The following is a 14655-nucleotide window of genomic DNA, read 5'->3' as shown; positions in this document are numbered from 1 at the left end:
TTTCTCTCTTTGCTCCAAAACTAACATGAAAAAAAATACTCTTTTATTTTTAGCATTATTCACAGGCCTCAACCCATTCTGGATCTTAGCCTTCTTGATATAATTGTTATAGCCACATGCCACTTTTATGTCTATCTAAGGATATATAGTTCTTCTTTCATCTTGTGTATATTTTTAAAACTGAATGCAATAGATCATTCATAATTGTTTTGTGAGAATTTGGGAGGGGCATCCCACATCTCTTTTTTTAAAAAAAAAATAAAATACTTTTTATTGATTTTTAAAAAGAGATGGGGGAAAAAGAGAAAAACATTGGCCCACTGTTCCTCCTATATATGCATTCATTGTTTGCTTCTTGTATGTGCTCTGACCAGGGATTTAATCTGCAAACTTGGAGTATTGGCACAATGCTCTAATCAACTGAGCTATCCAGCCAGGGCCACATCCCACATCACTGAAATGTCCTTCTATTTAGAATTGAGATTATATATATAATATTTAAATCTTTATATTATATTATATATATTACATATATATAATATTTAAATCTTTTTTATAGACTTTTGACTTTTTTCCTCCTAAAATGCTCAACAGTCCTCTGATGTGCTCTTGTGTCAGTCATTTCTTCACAAAATCTCCATTATCTAATTTCTCCTTTTGTTAGTCATGACTTAGACCAGAATCTTAATAATCTCTGTTATACTACTGAGCTTATAAGAGTAGAAATGGCCAATAGAGTACAGATTGACCAAATTTTCTACTTTTTAACTGAAAGAGAACTTACGGTATATATGTGAGCAATGAAAGTTCTGCCCTGCTACTTTAACACATCTCTGTGCTAGTTCTATTAGCTATGTAAAAAATATATATATTAGCCGTGACCAGTTTGGCTCAGTGGAGAGCGTCGGCCTGCGGATTGAAGGGTCCCGGGTTTCGATTCCGGTCAAGGGCATATATCTTGGTTGCGGGCACATCCCCAGCAGGGGGTGTGCAGGAGGCAGCTGATCGATGTTTCTCTCTTATTGATGTTTCTAACTCTCTATCCCTCTCCCTTCCTCTCTGTAAAAAAATCAATAAAATATATTTTAAAAAATATCTTTTAAAAAAGTGATCTTCTTCTCCCACTGATATGGCCTGAAGTATATCGTTCTTCATTCCTGTGACAGAGATGCTGGAGACTAATGTTATGGCCTCAAATGTCCAAACAGGGTAACTGATCTTGAGATGTTAACATAAATAAATACATATTATTGGTGAAGACTTGGTGGGATGAGTTACATAGCACTTCCAATGCTATTTCCTATGGCATTTTTGTTGTGCCCCACAATATCCCACAACAACAATGACAAAAAAAAAAAAAATGCTTTATCAGACATTCTCTTCTCCTCCCCTTGAAACACTTCTGTTCCCAGTTTAGAGCTCTCTTAATTCATTCTCCAAGTCTCTCTTGTCAAATCATTCTTCCTAGTTTCATGAGGAACATCCATCCCTATTCATTTTTGCTTCTGAGAGTATTTGTTCTTATACTTAACCAGATACCTATTAATTGTTGCTATGAAAGGACAGTGCTGATAAGTAGTAAAAAGTTAAAGTTCCAGAATTAGACCACCTCAGTTCAAGTCCTGCCTCTACAATTTAACCAGATGTTTGTACTTGGGCAAGTTATTTACCTTCTTTATGACTCAATTTTTCCAACTATAAAATGAGAGTAATAATAGGGTTATTACTAGAAAAAGTAAGATAAATCACATAGAACACTTAGCAAAGTGGTTCCCACGTAGTCTACACTCAATAAATTCTAGTTACCTAAAGAAAGGACTGCCACTTTTTTATAAAAAATACATAATTTTGTATAACTTCTTAATAGCAGCCAATATAAGCCAAAAGAATTAACATTTGGGGGTTTTTCTAATGAGGGATTTAAATTCCTGATTGGCCATGGTAGTTAAATCATTGTCCAGAAAATCCATTTGTCTTTGACACATTTAGTAGCTAACCATGTTCTTCTCATGCCCACATTTTATTTCCAAAGTCCCAGTATCCAGGTAGAAGAATAGGTGACACTATCTGTGACCACCAGTCTAACACTTTTTCAAGATGTCATAGTCTTTGAAGATGATTTCTAAGGTCTCCACACATAGAAGGTGTCAACCTAACACAGGATTCACCTGGAGGAGTTAGCAATGTGTGGGTTTAGCTAGCCTTGTCAGGCTGCACTTCATACCCCAAAGGCATCTTTAGAAAGACAGCATGACTTTTAAAGGAGCCAGTAGCAATCACAGGATAAGTCCCTTCTCCCTGACAGCAGTGGTAGATTTTCTCTGGCCAACTATTACCTGTGGATCTTCCTTATTACTCATATTCCCAGAGGATCAATATGCTAGTGTCATACAGGATGAAACTAAGACTTCAGAAATTAATAAAAACCAGGACCGAGACTAGGATGGGAGCAACTAGAAAAGAGAAGAAACAATCATAACCAATAATGTTTAGGAGCAATCTAGGCCTTGGAGACTGATTATATGTAAAGACAAAGGAAGGTTAAGGTTACAGAGAAAGTCAAGGTTTCAGAGTTGGGAGTTTGGGGCAAAAGTTGAAGAACTGGTAATGGTCAATTGACTTTGGTAAATCATAGAAGAAATATGGTCATTGGTGGGGAGAGGGGAATCCAAAAAGAGAGAGACTAAGCAGGAAGTTTGTTAGCCCAAGTAGTATCCATTGGAATCAGTCAGAGAGAGGTTCCCTGGTGATAATCAAGATAATATGCTGTGGTTCAGTGAAAAGTTGCTTTTTTATAAATCCTAGGAATAATGTACCTAGTTTAAAATAAACTCATTTATTTAAGCCAAAGTGTGGCCCAAATTAAAGAACAGTACTAAGTAAATAGTAGTAAGGTAATATGCAAATATGGTATTTAAAATTATTTAAATTATAAATAAGTAAAATGAATCTGGAAAACATTCTCACAATAGGAAAACACTTAGGGCTTAGGATAAACCTAAAAGAGACAAAGTTATAAATGCTACAACATATACCAGTCCTGGCCCCAGGGCTATAGTTCCTGATTCCCTCAAGATGGTAAAAAGACTCAGTCTGAAAGCCCTGAGATTCCTTCTCCACTTAAAAATCTCTCTTTCCCTAGCCAGTTTGGCTCAGTGGATAGAGCACTGACCTGTGGACCAAGAGTCCCAGGTTCGATTCCGGTCAAGGGCACATACCTCGATTCCAGGCTCCTCCCCAGCCCCTGCAGGAAGCAACCAATCGATGTGTTTCTCTCACATTGATGTTTCTCTCCATCTTTCCCTCTCTCTTCCACTCTCCCTAAAAATCAATAAAAAATATCCTTGGGCAATGATATATATATGTATCTTTTTTCTCCCCAGAGTTGTGATTAGGTTTGAGACTAAAAGCTTTCAAACAAAATAGATGTTCCATTCCCAAATAGGCAATTTGCACATCAGGAGCCTTTTTTCAGGGTGAACTCCCCCCACATTCTTTGGTCCTTGCCTAGGTCATTTCTTCACACCTGCATAACCTCAACTCTCGTAATTCTGTTTTCTATATAAATAGTGTTTTACCTTTATAGATAACCGTTTGGCTATTTTTGATTCACCCACAGACTGTTCATCTTCCAAGGGTTTATTTGAGTCATCTGCTTGCTGAATTTCTGAAGTTTCCTGAGGTTTAAATAACACACTTTCTGCATCCGAGGGTCCCCATTCTAATATATCTTCTTGTTCAATTGGGAAAACACTTGATACAGCCTCAGGAATTTCCTCAGTCTCATTCTGTTGGAAAACATAAATGTATAGGAATGCTTTTTTTACTAGTCCTTTTTTAAGTCATACAATGTTTTATCTCTGACAACAAAATAATTATGAAAATGCATGATTGAAATTAAAAAGAGGTAGTAAGTTCCCTTTGAATATTTACAACGAGAAACTCAAATTGACTTAAGAAAAATATGAAGTCTGGCAAATTAATTTCCTCAGTCCTTGTCTCAGGAAATATGGCTACTCCACAGTTATTATGCACCAACTCTAAGGAAATAACAAGACTCCAATCTGACCCTGACTGTACCCCAAACTCATACAGAATCAAGGCCTACTGAAACAGCTAACCTCTGCCCAACCTGAGGTTCTTTGGTCCTGAAAAATGGGGTTCCTTGATGCTCTTCCAGAACCCTGACTTCAGGTACTCAGAGAAGAGCTGGCCCAGAGACCTCAAGAAGACCACCCTGACACCCCAGCTCCATCCCAAGCACAAATGAAAAATTCTCACAAAAATATCACTTCTACTCCTGCTTTGAGTTCCTTAAAAATGTCTCATGCTCACCATTCTTATTCCACACAATTCTGGAAGTCCTAGCCAGAGCAATCAGGCAAGAGAAAGAAACAAAAAGGCATCCAAATTGGGAATGAAGAAGTAAAAGTGCCACTTTTTGCAGATGACATGATTCTGTATGTAGAATACCCTAAAGCCTCCTCCAAAAAAATATTAGAAACAATACATAAATGCAGTATAGTTGCAGGATACAAAATCAATGTGCAAAAATCTAATCCACTGCATTCCTATATACAAACAATGAAATTTCAGAAAAAGAAATGAAGAAAAAATTCATTTTGCAACTGCAACAAAAAGAATAAAATACCTAGGAATAAACTTAACAAAAATGTGAAAGACCCATATACTGAAAACTACAGAGCATTATTAAAAGATATTTTAAAAGACACAATGAAATGGAAAGATATTCATGTTCATGGACTGAAAGAATCAACATAGTTAAAATGTCCATATTACCCAAAGCAATATGCAGAGTAAATGCAATCATCATCAAAATCCCAATGTCATTTTTTTAAAAGAAAAAACAAAACAAAAAAAATCATTAGAATTATATGGAACCACAAAAGATCTCAAATAGCCAAAATAATCCTGAAAAAAAAGAACAAAGCTGGAGGTATTACACTACCTGACTTCAAGTTATACTACAGAGCAATGTTAATTAAAACAGAATGGTATTGGCAGAAAAAAAAAGACACATGGAACAGAAATGAGAGATCAGAAATAAAATCACATGTATACTGGCAAATAATTTTCAACAAAGGAGCCAAAAATACACAATGGAGAAAAGAAAGCCTCTTCAATAAATGGTGCTGGGAAAATTGAAAAGCCACATGCAAAAGAATGAAACTACATTAAATTTTGTCCCCATGTACAAAAATTAATTAGATCAAAGACCTAAAAGTAAGATCTCAAACAATAAATCACATAGAAGAAAACATAGGTACTAAACTTACTGACCATGGTCTTAGAGAATGTTTTATGAACTTGACCCCAAAGACAAGGGAAGAAAAGGCAAAAATAAATGAATGGAACTATATCAAATTAAAAAGCTTCTTTATAACAAAAGAAACTACCAACAAAATAAAAAAGCAACCAACCAAATGGAAGATATTATTTGCTAACAGCAGCTCTGACATGGGGTAATATCTAAAATATAGAGAGAACTCATACAATTGAACACTAAACAAAAACAATCGAATAAAAAAATGGGCAGAGGACCTGAAGGAACACTTCCCCGAAGAAGCCATACAAATGGCCAATACAGTAGATATATAAAAAAAAAAAAATGCTCCACATCACTAGCTTTAGGGAAGTGCAAAACAAAACTACAATGAGATTCCCTCCTCACACCTTTTAGAATGGCTATTATCAACAAGACAGTAACAAGTGTTGGGGAGCATGTAGAGAAGAAGAAACCCTCATTCACAGCTGGTGGGAATGTAAACTGGGACAGCCACTATGGAAAACAGTATGGAGGTTCCTAAAAACGTTAAAGATACAGCCCATGCTGGTTTGGCTCAGTGGATAGAGCGTTGGCCTGTGTACTGAAGGGTCCCAGGTTCGATTCCGGTCAAGGGCACATGCCTGGGTTGCTTTGCGAGCTCGATCCCCAGTAGGGGGCATGCAGGAGGCAGCCAATCAACGATTCTCTCATCATTGATGTTTCTATCTCTCTCTCTCTCCCTCTCCCTTCCTCTCTGAAATCAATAAAATATATATATTTTTAAAGTTAAGAATACAATTACCATATGGCCCAGCAATCTCTCTCTTGGGTATCTACCCCAAAAAATCAAAAACAGTTATTCATAAAGATTAAAGTTCACATTATTCATAGTGTCCAAGACATAGAAACAACAAAAATGTCCTTTGATAGAGGACTGAATAAAGAAGATGTGGTGCATGTATACTATGGAATACTATTCAACCATAAGAAAAGATGAAATACTGCCATTTGCAACAACATGGATAGACCTTGAAAATATTATGCTAAGTAAAATAAGTCAGTCAGAAAAAGTTAAGAACCATATGATTTCATTCATATGTGGGATATAAATCTGAAACTCATAGACACAGACAACAGTATGGTAGCTACCAGAGGGACGAGACAAGGGGTGTAGAATAAAGGGGGCCAAATATATGGTGATAGAGGATGGTTTGATTTGGGTGGTGGGCACACAATAAAATATACAGATAATGTATCAGAGAATAGTACACTTGAAACTTTTCTGATCTTATTAACCAATATCATCACAATAAATTTAGTAATAAAAAGAAATGGCACAGCCAAGAAAAAAAAAGTCTCACTAACTTAATCTGTATCTCCACAAGTCTTAAGGAAAGAATCTTTATAGCCATATTTGGGTATGGCCCAATTTCGAACCAAGATTATTTGGGATTATGGAGCACTGACAATTAAAACTTCACTGCCTCAGGTTAGCAGACGATAAAACCAATCTTATTACATAAAAATCTGAATTCTACAGACTGAATTGAAAATGCAATTGTATCTCTTTGTTTTTTGATACACTTGATTGTTAATAAGTAAAATAAATGGTAAAGATGGCATACAGTACAAAATGCTATAGAAGTTTATTTATATTCAAGGGATGGCTGAAACAAGAACTGTATATTTATAAAACACAAATTGAATCTGGAGCTCATATTTTTATAAATCTACTGGATGATGCTGTGGAAAGAATAAGATCTTTATAACCAGACAGGAATTAATTCAAATCCTGGATCTGTCAATTAATAGATGAGTGATCTTGGTCAAGTTACCTACCCTTTTTAACCTCATTTTCCTCATTGGCAAAAAGGAATTAATAAAATCCTTTTCATAAAAATGGCAGAATAGATACACTGGGGTAATATGTGTTATGGGCTCTCTACTGTCTACCTATGACAAATTTATTCATTTTCTGTGTCATAGCTTTTGGTACTCCCTTTCTTTTTAATTTCTCTATTCCTGACTTCCTCAGCAAACTCTCCCAGGGTTCTGGTTTGGGAGACTGAATAGGTGAAGGTGCCACCCTCCAAAATAGAAAATGGTCGGTGTGGCTCAGTGGTTGAGCATAGACTCATGAACCAGGAGATCACAGTTCGATTCCCGGTCAGAGCACATGCCTGGGTTGTGGGCTCAATCCCCAGTAGGGGGCCTGCAAGAGGCAGCCTGATTCTCTCTCATCACTGATGTTTCTATTCCTCTCTCCCTCTCCTTTGTTCTCTCTGAAATCAATAAAAACATATTTTTTAAAAAGGGAAAATGGAGAAAGAAAAGCATGAGGAGAGGGCAATGGCAGCCCTCCAGCTGCAGTGACCCTCTTCTAGACTGTGCCCAGCATCACTGCCTCTACAAAGTTTCTCCTGCTCTCATCACCACTCTGTCCCTTCCTCTATTTTAGCATGTATAACACTATATTATAATTGTCTCAGTAATCCTATCTAATAAAAGAGTAATATGCAAATTGACCGTGCCTCTGCTATACCCACAAGCCATGCCCACCAGCCAATCAGGAGCGAATATGCAAATAAACCCAACAAAGATGGCTGCAGCCACAGAGAGCAGGAGGGAGGATTGGGTTTCCCCGGCAATGGAGGAAGCCAAGCTTTCTGCCTGCCCTTGCCAGCCCAGGCCTCCACTCCAGGCTACAAAGTTTCAATTATAGAAGATAAATAAATCCCAACAGAAATGGCTGCCGCCACGGAGCAAGCAGAAGGCTTGGCTCTGCTCAAGGCTACAAAGTTTCAATTGTAGAAGATAAATAAATCCCAGATACCAGGGCCTCTGCGTGGGTCACCGGGGGGGCGTGGCCAGCCTGCAAACCACCACAGGCCCCTTGCCCAGGCTGCCCCATGCCCCAAGGGAACCCCTAGCCTGATCCAGGACACCCTTCAGGACAAACCAGCTGGCCCCCACCCATGCGCCAGATCTCTATCCTAATAGAAGAGTAATATGCAGATTGACCATAACTCCAACATACAAGATGGCTGCCCCCATGTGGCCAAAGATCCTGCCCCCATGTGGACACAAGATGGCCACCATAAGATGGCCAGCAGGGGAGGACAGTTGGGAGGGACCAGGCTTGCAAGGGAGGGCAGTTGGGGGCAATCAAGCCTGCAGTGGAGGGCAGTTAGGGGTGACCAGGCCGGCAGAGGAGGGAAGTTGGGGGTGACCGGGCCTGCAGGGAAGGGCAGTTGGGGGTGACCAGGCCTGCAGGGGAGAGCAGTTGGGGGGTACCAGGCCTGCAGGGGAGGGCAGTTAGGGGTGACCAGGCCTGCAGGGGAGAGCAGTTAGGGGTGACCAGGCCTGCAGGGGAAGGCAGTTAGGGGCAAACAGGCTGGCAGGGGAGCAGTTAGGCATCAATCAGGCTGGCGGGGGAATAGTTAGGGAGTGATCAGGCTGGCAGGCAGAAGCGGTTAGGGGCAATCAGGAAGGCAGGCAGGTGAGCAGTTGGGAGCCAGCAGTCCTAGGTTGTCAGAGGGATGTCCGAGTGCCCATGGGATCGGGCCTAAACGGGCAGTCGGATATCCCTCGAGGGGTCCCAGATTGGAGAGGGTGCAGGCTGGGCTGAGGGACACACACCCCCCATGCACAAATTTCGTGCACCAGGCCTCTAGTCATTATTATAATAATCAATATATATGAGTACTGTCTCATTTAATTTTAATCTTCACCACAACTTCATGAAGTAGGACCTATTTGTAACCTCATTTTATGGATGAAGAAACTGAGGCTTAGAGAAGTTAAGTAACCTGCTCAAGGTCACACTGAGAGTAAGTATCAGAGCTGTGGTTGAACCTAGACAACCTGATTCCAAATTGTACTCTCTTAACCACTTTTTCCTCCTCCCAATAGACTAGTGGTTCTCAAAGTGTAGTCCACAAACTTCTGACAGTCTTCAATACCCTTTCAGGGGATCTGCAAGGTCAAAACCATTTTCATAATAATACTAAGGCTTATTTGCCTTTTTCACTGTATTGACATTTGCACTGATGATTGAAAAGCATGGGGTATAAAACAGTGAACAATACTTTTCAAATGATTAACACATGAGATTACAAAATCATGCAGAAGTTAAAGATTTGTTCAAAGAACAAGGAGGATCAATAGATTTTAATGTAATGATATACAGTAAGTTCATTTATCTGGCTTCAGATTCCCCACTACAACTAATCTTTAAGAAACTACCACTTTTGGATTTTTAGTATATTAACAAGAGTATTTGTAACTATGTAATAATACTATTAAACTATGACTCCCTTTTTAATTTGAGACCAGATTTACTTAATATACTTCAAACAAAAAAGCCATATACAACAGATTGAATGCAAAAGCAGACAAGATGATCTAGCTCTGTATTAAATCAGATATTAAAGAGATTTGCAAAAAATATAACACAATCTTACCCTTCTCATTAAATTATTTTGTTTTGGATACCATTTTGTCCTAAAAAATGTTTTATATTAATATGTATTTGGCTTATTTTTTAATAAATAAATATTTTATGTTTTTATCTGTTTTAATTTCTAATATGGTAAAATTGGTTGATATAATTCACATAGACTAAAACTCCTATAGACCTACAAAATGTAAATATTTTTAAGAGTTTAAAGGTATCCTGAGACCAAAATGTTCAAGTACTTTAAAACTTTAAAGTTTGAAAATTCCTTTTTAAAAGTTGTGAATCAGCTATATTTTATAGCTCAAGCATTTAGATCATTGAAAACTCTCTGCTGTTATTTTTCAATGAGTGATATACATTAAACAGTATTGTAATTTGTCTCTTCATATATTGCTCTTCATACAAGTTTCTCAAGGGGGGAAAAATGTCTTTTCTATCTTTGTATAACCTATGAGTAAAACATTGTCAGCCATATTATAGGGGGGGGGGGAATGAATAAATACATTCCTTGATTTTTTATAATTATGTCAGGAAATAATTCTCCATGATCATTGCAGGGCTGGGTAAAAAAGGTAAAGGGATTAAGTAAAAACAAAACAAAACAAAAAAGTCATAGACAAAGATAACAGTGTGGTGATTACAAGAAGGAAAGGGAAATGGGGAGAGGTTGAAGAAAGTAAAGGGAGAATAAATTGTGATGGAAGGAGACTTGACTTCAGGTGGTGAACACACAACATACAGATGATGTATTATAGAATTGTACACCAAAAACCTATATAATTTAATAACCAATGTCACCCCCAATAAATTCAATAAAAAATAAATGATGATTATTTTAATTCAAAAATAAAAATCTACTATATTTAAAATGGTAGATACTTAAAAAAAAAAGATATTCCATTAAAAATGCTCCTTTGTAAAAAGAAAATAAGTTGCATCAAAGAACTGAGGCCTGTGGAACTGAGATGTCCTCATTGATGCCACTGTGCTCTGCAGCAGAGTGCCAGGACCACATGGAAAGGGCAGGCACTCGGGATGGGAGCATGTTGGCCACTGCTTCCCACTTAAATATTACCAGCAAACTTCTAGAAGTCTAAGGAACAAGTATCATAGACAGATAGAATTCTGCTGTCTGGCATAGAGTAGGCACCCGAAAAATGTGTCTGGAATGAAAAATACCACAGAGGTATCATGGCCAGTTGTCAACTTAAAAGGTATTTACCTCTAGAGAAGTGGTAAGGGGAACCAAGATGGCGGCATAGGTAAATACCTGTACTTGCTGCCTCCCACAACCACATCAAAATTACAACTAAAATACAGAACCACCATCATCCAGAACTGCGGGAAAGTTGGCTGAGTGGAAGTACTACAACTAGAGAGGTAAGGAAGGAAGCACATTGAGACTGGTAGGAGGTATGGAGGCTCAGAATAGGCTGGTCTGGCACCCAGCTATGCTGCTTTTTTAATCAGGAGGGATATTGCCTCTTTGGGGCCACCTGGTGGAGCAAGGAGTCCCAGTCCCATACCAGACCCCAAGCCCAGGGTTCCACAGCTGGGGAAAGAAGTCCCTATGAGCAGTAAAAACTACAGACTGTAAAAACAAGTGCGGATTGGGGCTGAGTGACAGACAGGCTGCTAGAGACCCAGTACTCGTCTTAAAAGGCCAGCACCGCTAACTGAATTTATAAGCTCCCACTTGCTCTGAGCTCCAGTGCCAGGGAAGGCTCTGGGGGACCCAGACACATACAGGGAGAAACTGGACTATCTGGCATCAGGGTAGGAATGCAGGGCGGCTTTCTTCCAGACAGAGGTGCTCGCAGCAGTCATTGTTCTCATGCTGGGACCTCCCTGGTGCAGGGCTGACTGGCAGACATTTCTGTTTGCTTCACCCTGGAGATTCCCTGAGACTCCGCCCCACCCAATTCACAACCCCACCCAAGCTATGCACAGCAGCTTTAGCTTGTGAATGGCCTGTCCTTCCTCAGCCTAAAACCTGTCAAACAAGCTGCAGTTGGGTCAGGGAGCCCCAAAACTACCAATAAAAGGCCCAAGGCCGGCATCAGCAACAGACTGCCTTGCTTCACAGCTGGGCCTCATCTGGGCACTTCCAAACCCAATACAAAGAGGAGGAATCTGCAGATCTCTCTGTCGCTCCTGCTGGGTGGCCCCAGGCAGTGGCTGACTTTGCAGCTCTTTGGAGATCCAAGAGCCAGTGTACCCAGTGGTCAGTGTGAGACCATACTGGATTACAACTCTTCACATCCATAAGCGACACACTCAAGGGGCAAACTCAGTGAACACCAAAGCCCCACTGAAACAAGTCCTGCCCCATAAGGGTGTCTCCTGCACAGCAGCTCTCCCACTGGTCCCCACAGCCAATTGGCCTGGAGGTCAATTCCTCCCAGTGATACTAATAGCAATCAAGGTCAACTACAATAAGATTGTGCACACAGCCCAAAAAGGGGTGCACCAAGAGTGTCCACCTCAGGTGGTTGGGGAGGCTGAGCCACTGGGCCCTATAAGACACCTACTACACAAGGCCACTCTATCAACTCAAAGAGATTTAGCAGCTACTGAATACATAGAAACAAACACAGAGAAGCAGCCAAAATGTGGAGACAAAGAAACGTGTCACAAATGAAAGAAATGGGAGAAAGCAAACTACGGGATATAGAGTTCAAAACCACAGTTATAAGGTTACTCAAGAATCTTCTAGAAACCTTTGAGGAACTTAGTGAGACCTGCAAGGATCTTAGTGAGAATGCCAAAAAAATGGAAAAGGACCAGTCAGAAATTAAGCATACACTGAATGAAATAAAGAATAATATACAGGGATTCAACAGTAGACTAGAGGATCCCAACAATCAAGTCAATGATTTGAAATACAAGGAAGCAAAAAACACCCAACCAGAAGAGCAAAAAGAAAAGATATTCAAAAAATATGAAGATAGTGTAAGGAGCCTCTGGGACAACTTTAAGCATACCAACATCCGAATTATGGGGGTGCCAGAAGAAGAGAGAGAGCAAAATATTTAAAACCTATTTGAAGAAATAATGACTGAAAACTTCCCCTACCTGGTGAAAGAAATAGACTTACAAGTCCAGGAAGCGCAGAGAAACCCAAAGAGGAATCAAAAGAGGACCACATCAAGACACATCATAATTAAAATGCCAAGGGCAAAAGACAAAGAGAAAATCAGCAAAAAAACAAACAAACAAAGAAAAAAACAGTTAGTTACCTACAAGGGAGCACCCATACAACTATCAGCTGATTTCTCAAGAGAAACTATGCAGGCCAGAAGGGAGTGGCAAGAAATATTCAAAGTAATGAATAGCAAGAACCTACAACCAAGAATACTCTACCCAGCAAAGCTATCATTTAGAATTGAAGGTCAGAAAAAGAGCTTCACAGACAAGAAAAAGCTAAAGGAATTCATCACCACCAAACCTGTATAACTAGTATATGAAATGCTGAAGGGTATTCTTTAAGAAGAGGAAGAAGAAAAAGGTAAAGTTAAAAATTATGAACAACAAATACATATCTATCAATAAGTGAATCTAAAAATCAAGTGAATAAAAAATCTGATGAACAGAATAAACTGGTGAATGGAATAGAATCAGGGGTATGGAAATGGAACAGACTAACAGTTCTCAGAGGGAAGGGGGTGTAGGGGCTGTGGGAAGAGATTAGACAAAGATTTTATATGCATGTATGCAGTACCTATGGACACAGACAATAGGGTGGCAAGGGCCTGGGGTGGGGTGGGAACCAGGTGGTGGGGAGCTATGGGGAGAAAAAAGAGGGACATCTATAATAATCTCAACAATAAAGATTTTTTTAAAAAATGGTAAGCTTCATTTTAAAAAGCCAGTGGATAGAAGAGGTCCAGTGATTGCTCATAAATGTCAAAGCTGAAGGTATTATAAATACCCAGAAAATTACAAATAAATCAATATTTTTATTCAAATCTTTATTTTATATCATCAAGATGATGTCTAAGCTAGGTACCTGAAAATTGGCCTTTTTCATAGTTTTTTTCAATATGGTATCTTTCCTTATACTTTACATAAATATGTAGTGAATGGTATTGTCATTTATTCTATTAGTGAAGATTTCTATTTTTCTAAACCCAACTAATATTATATTTTCAGTTTATTATACCTGTTAGAAACTTAGAGGTCAGAGGTTTTCATATCGACCTGTGAATGTAGAGAAACCTAGAGGAACTACACTAGAAGACAGTGTTAAGCCCATAACATACATGATAAGGCTTCAAAATTGATTTATCATATTAATGCCACACATGCTGGGTTCTGAGGCAGGTGATGAGACTACAAGGGGGAAAAGACATGGTCTAAACCCAAAAGCATCTCCATTTCCAGTAGTTCAACCATTTAAAATAACTCTAAAATTACAGGATCAATGGCTTGTGTGAAAATATTACATACACTTTCTGAACATAATATATTAGGCTAAAAATAAAGTTTGATCTGAATTTTTATGCATGTGAAATCATATTTTCAGGAACTAACTATAGGAGCTTTCTATTCAATACCTTATAAATTTTTTGCAAGGGAAGTGATCATCACACCACCATTGTTTTACATAAATGTGGATCTCTATATACAGAGAGACACTTCCCATTCGCATGGATTATGTTCTAGACTGCTTTGAATCCCATAAGTATTTTGACGATGATGGAGGAAAAGGAGCTTTATTTCTGAAACAAACTTCTGACACCAACTGTCCATATTATTCTATAAAGTTATCCCCTTGTCAATGTTTTTCACAATTCTTCTAGCTAAATAAAGAATAATGTGATACATTCATAGAAGCTAACACAGCTAATACTTTTTTTTCTTTTCTTTTCTTTTTTCTTGGTGCCCTTGACTGGAATCAAACCCGGGA

At 38.7% G+C, this 14655-nt stretch overlaps 1 protein-coding gene across 1 annotated transcript in view; it reads right to left on the bottom strand.

Annotated features, from left to right (window-relative positions):
- The window catches only part of TTC6 (tetratricopeptide repeat domain 6), a gene marked incomplete at its 5' end in the record, with an annotated part of 255488 nt that overhangs the window by 123932 nt on the left and 116901 nt on the right, over window positions 1-14655 (bottom strand). The window contains one exon of the mRNA XM_080653529.1: window positions 3579-3788. Within this exon, the coding sequence (XP_080509655.1) occupies window positions 3579-3788 (210 nt within the window). The remainder of the gene's footprint in view (window positions 1-3578; window positions 3789-14655) is intronic.

Source organism: Plecotus auritus, assembly GCF_963455305.1.
Source record: "Plecotus auritus genome assembly, chromosome: 1".
Lineage (NCBI taxonomy): Eukaryota > Metazoa > Chordata > Mammalia > Chiroptera > Vespertilionidae > Plecotus > Plecotus auritus.
Note: the sequence above shows the minus strand (reverse complement) of the source record. Positions and strands in the feature narration are given on the sequence as shown.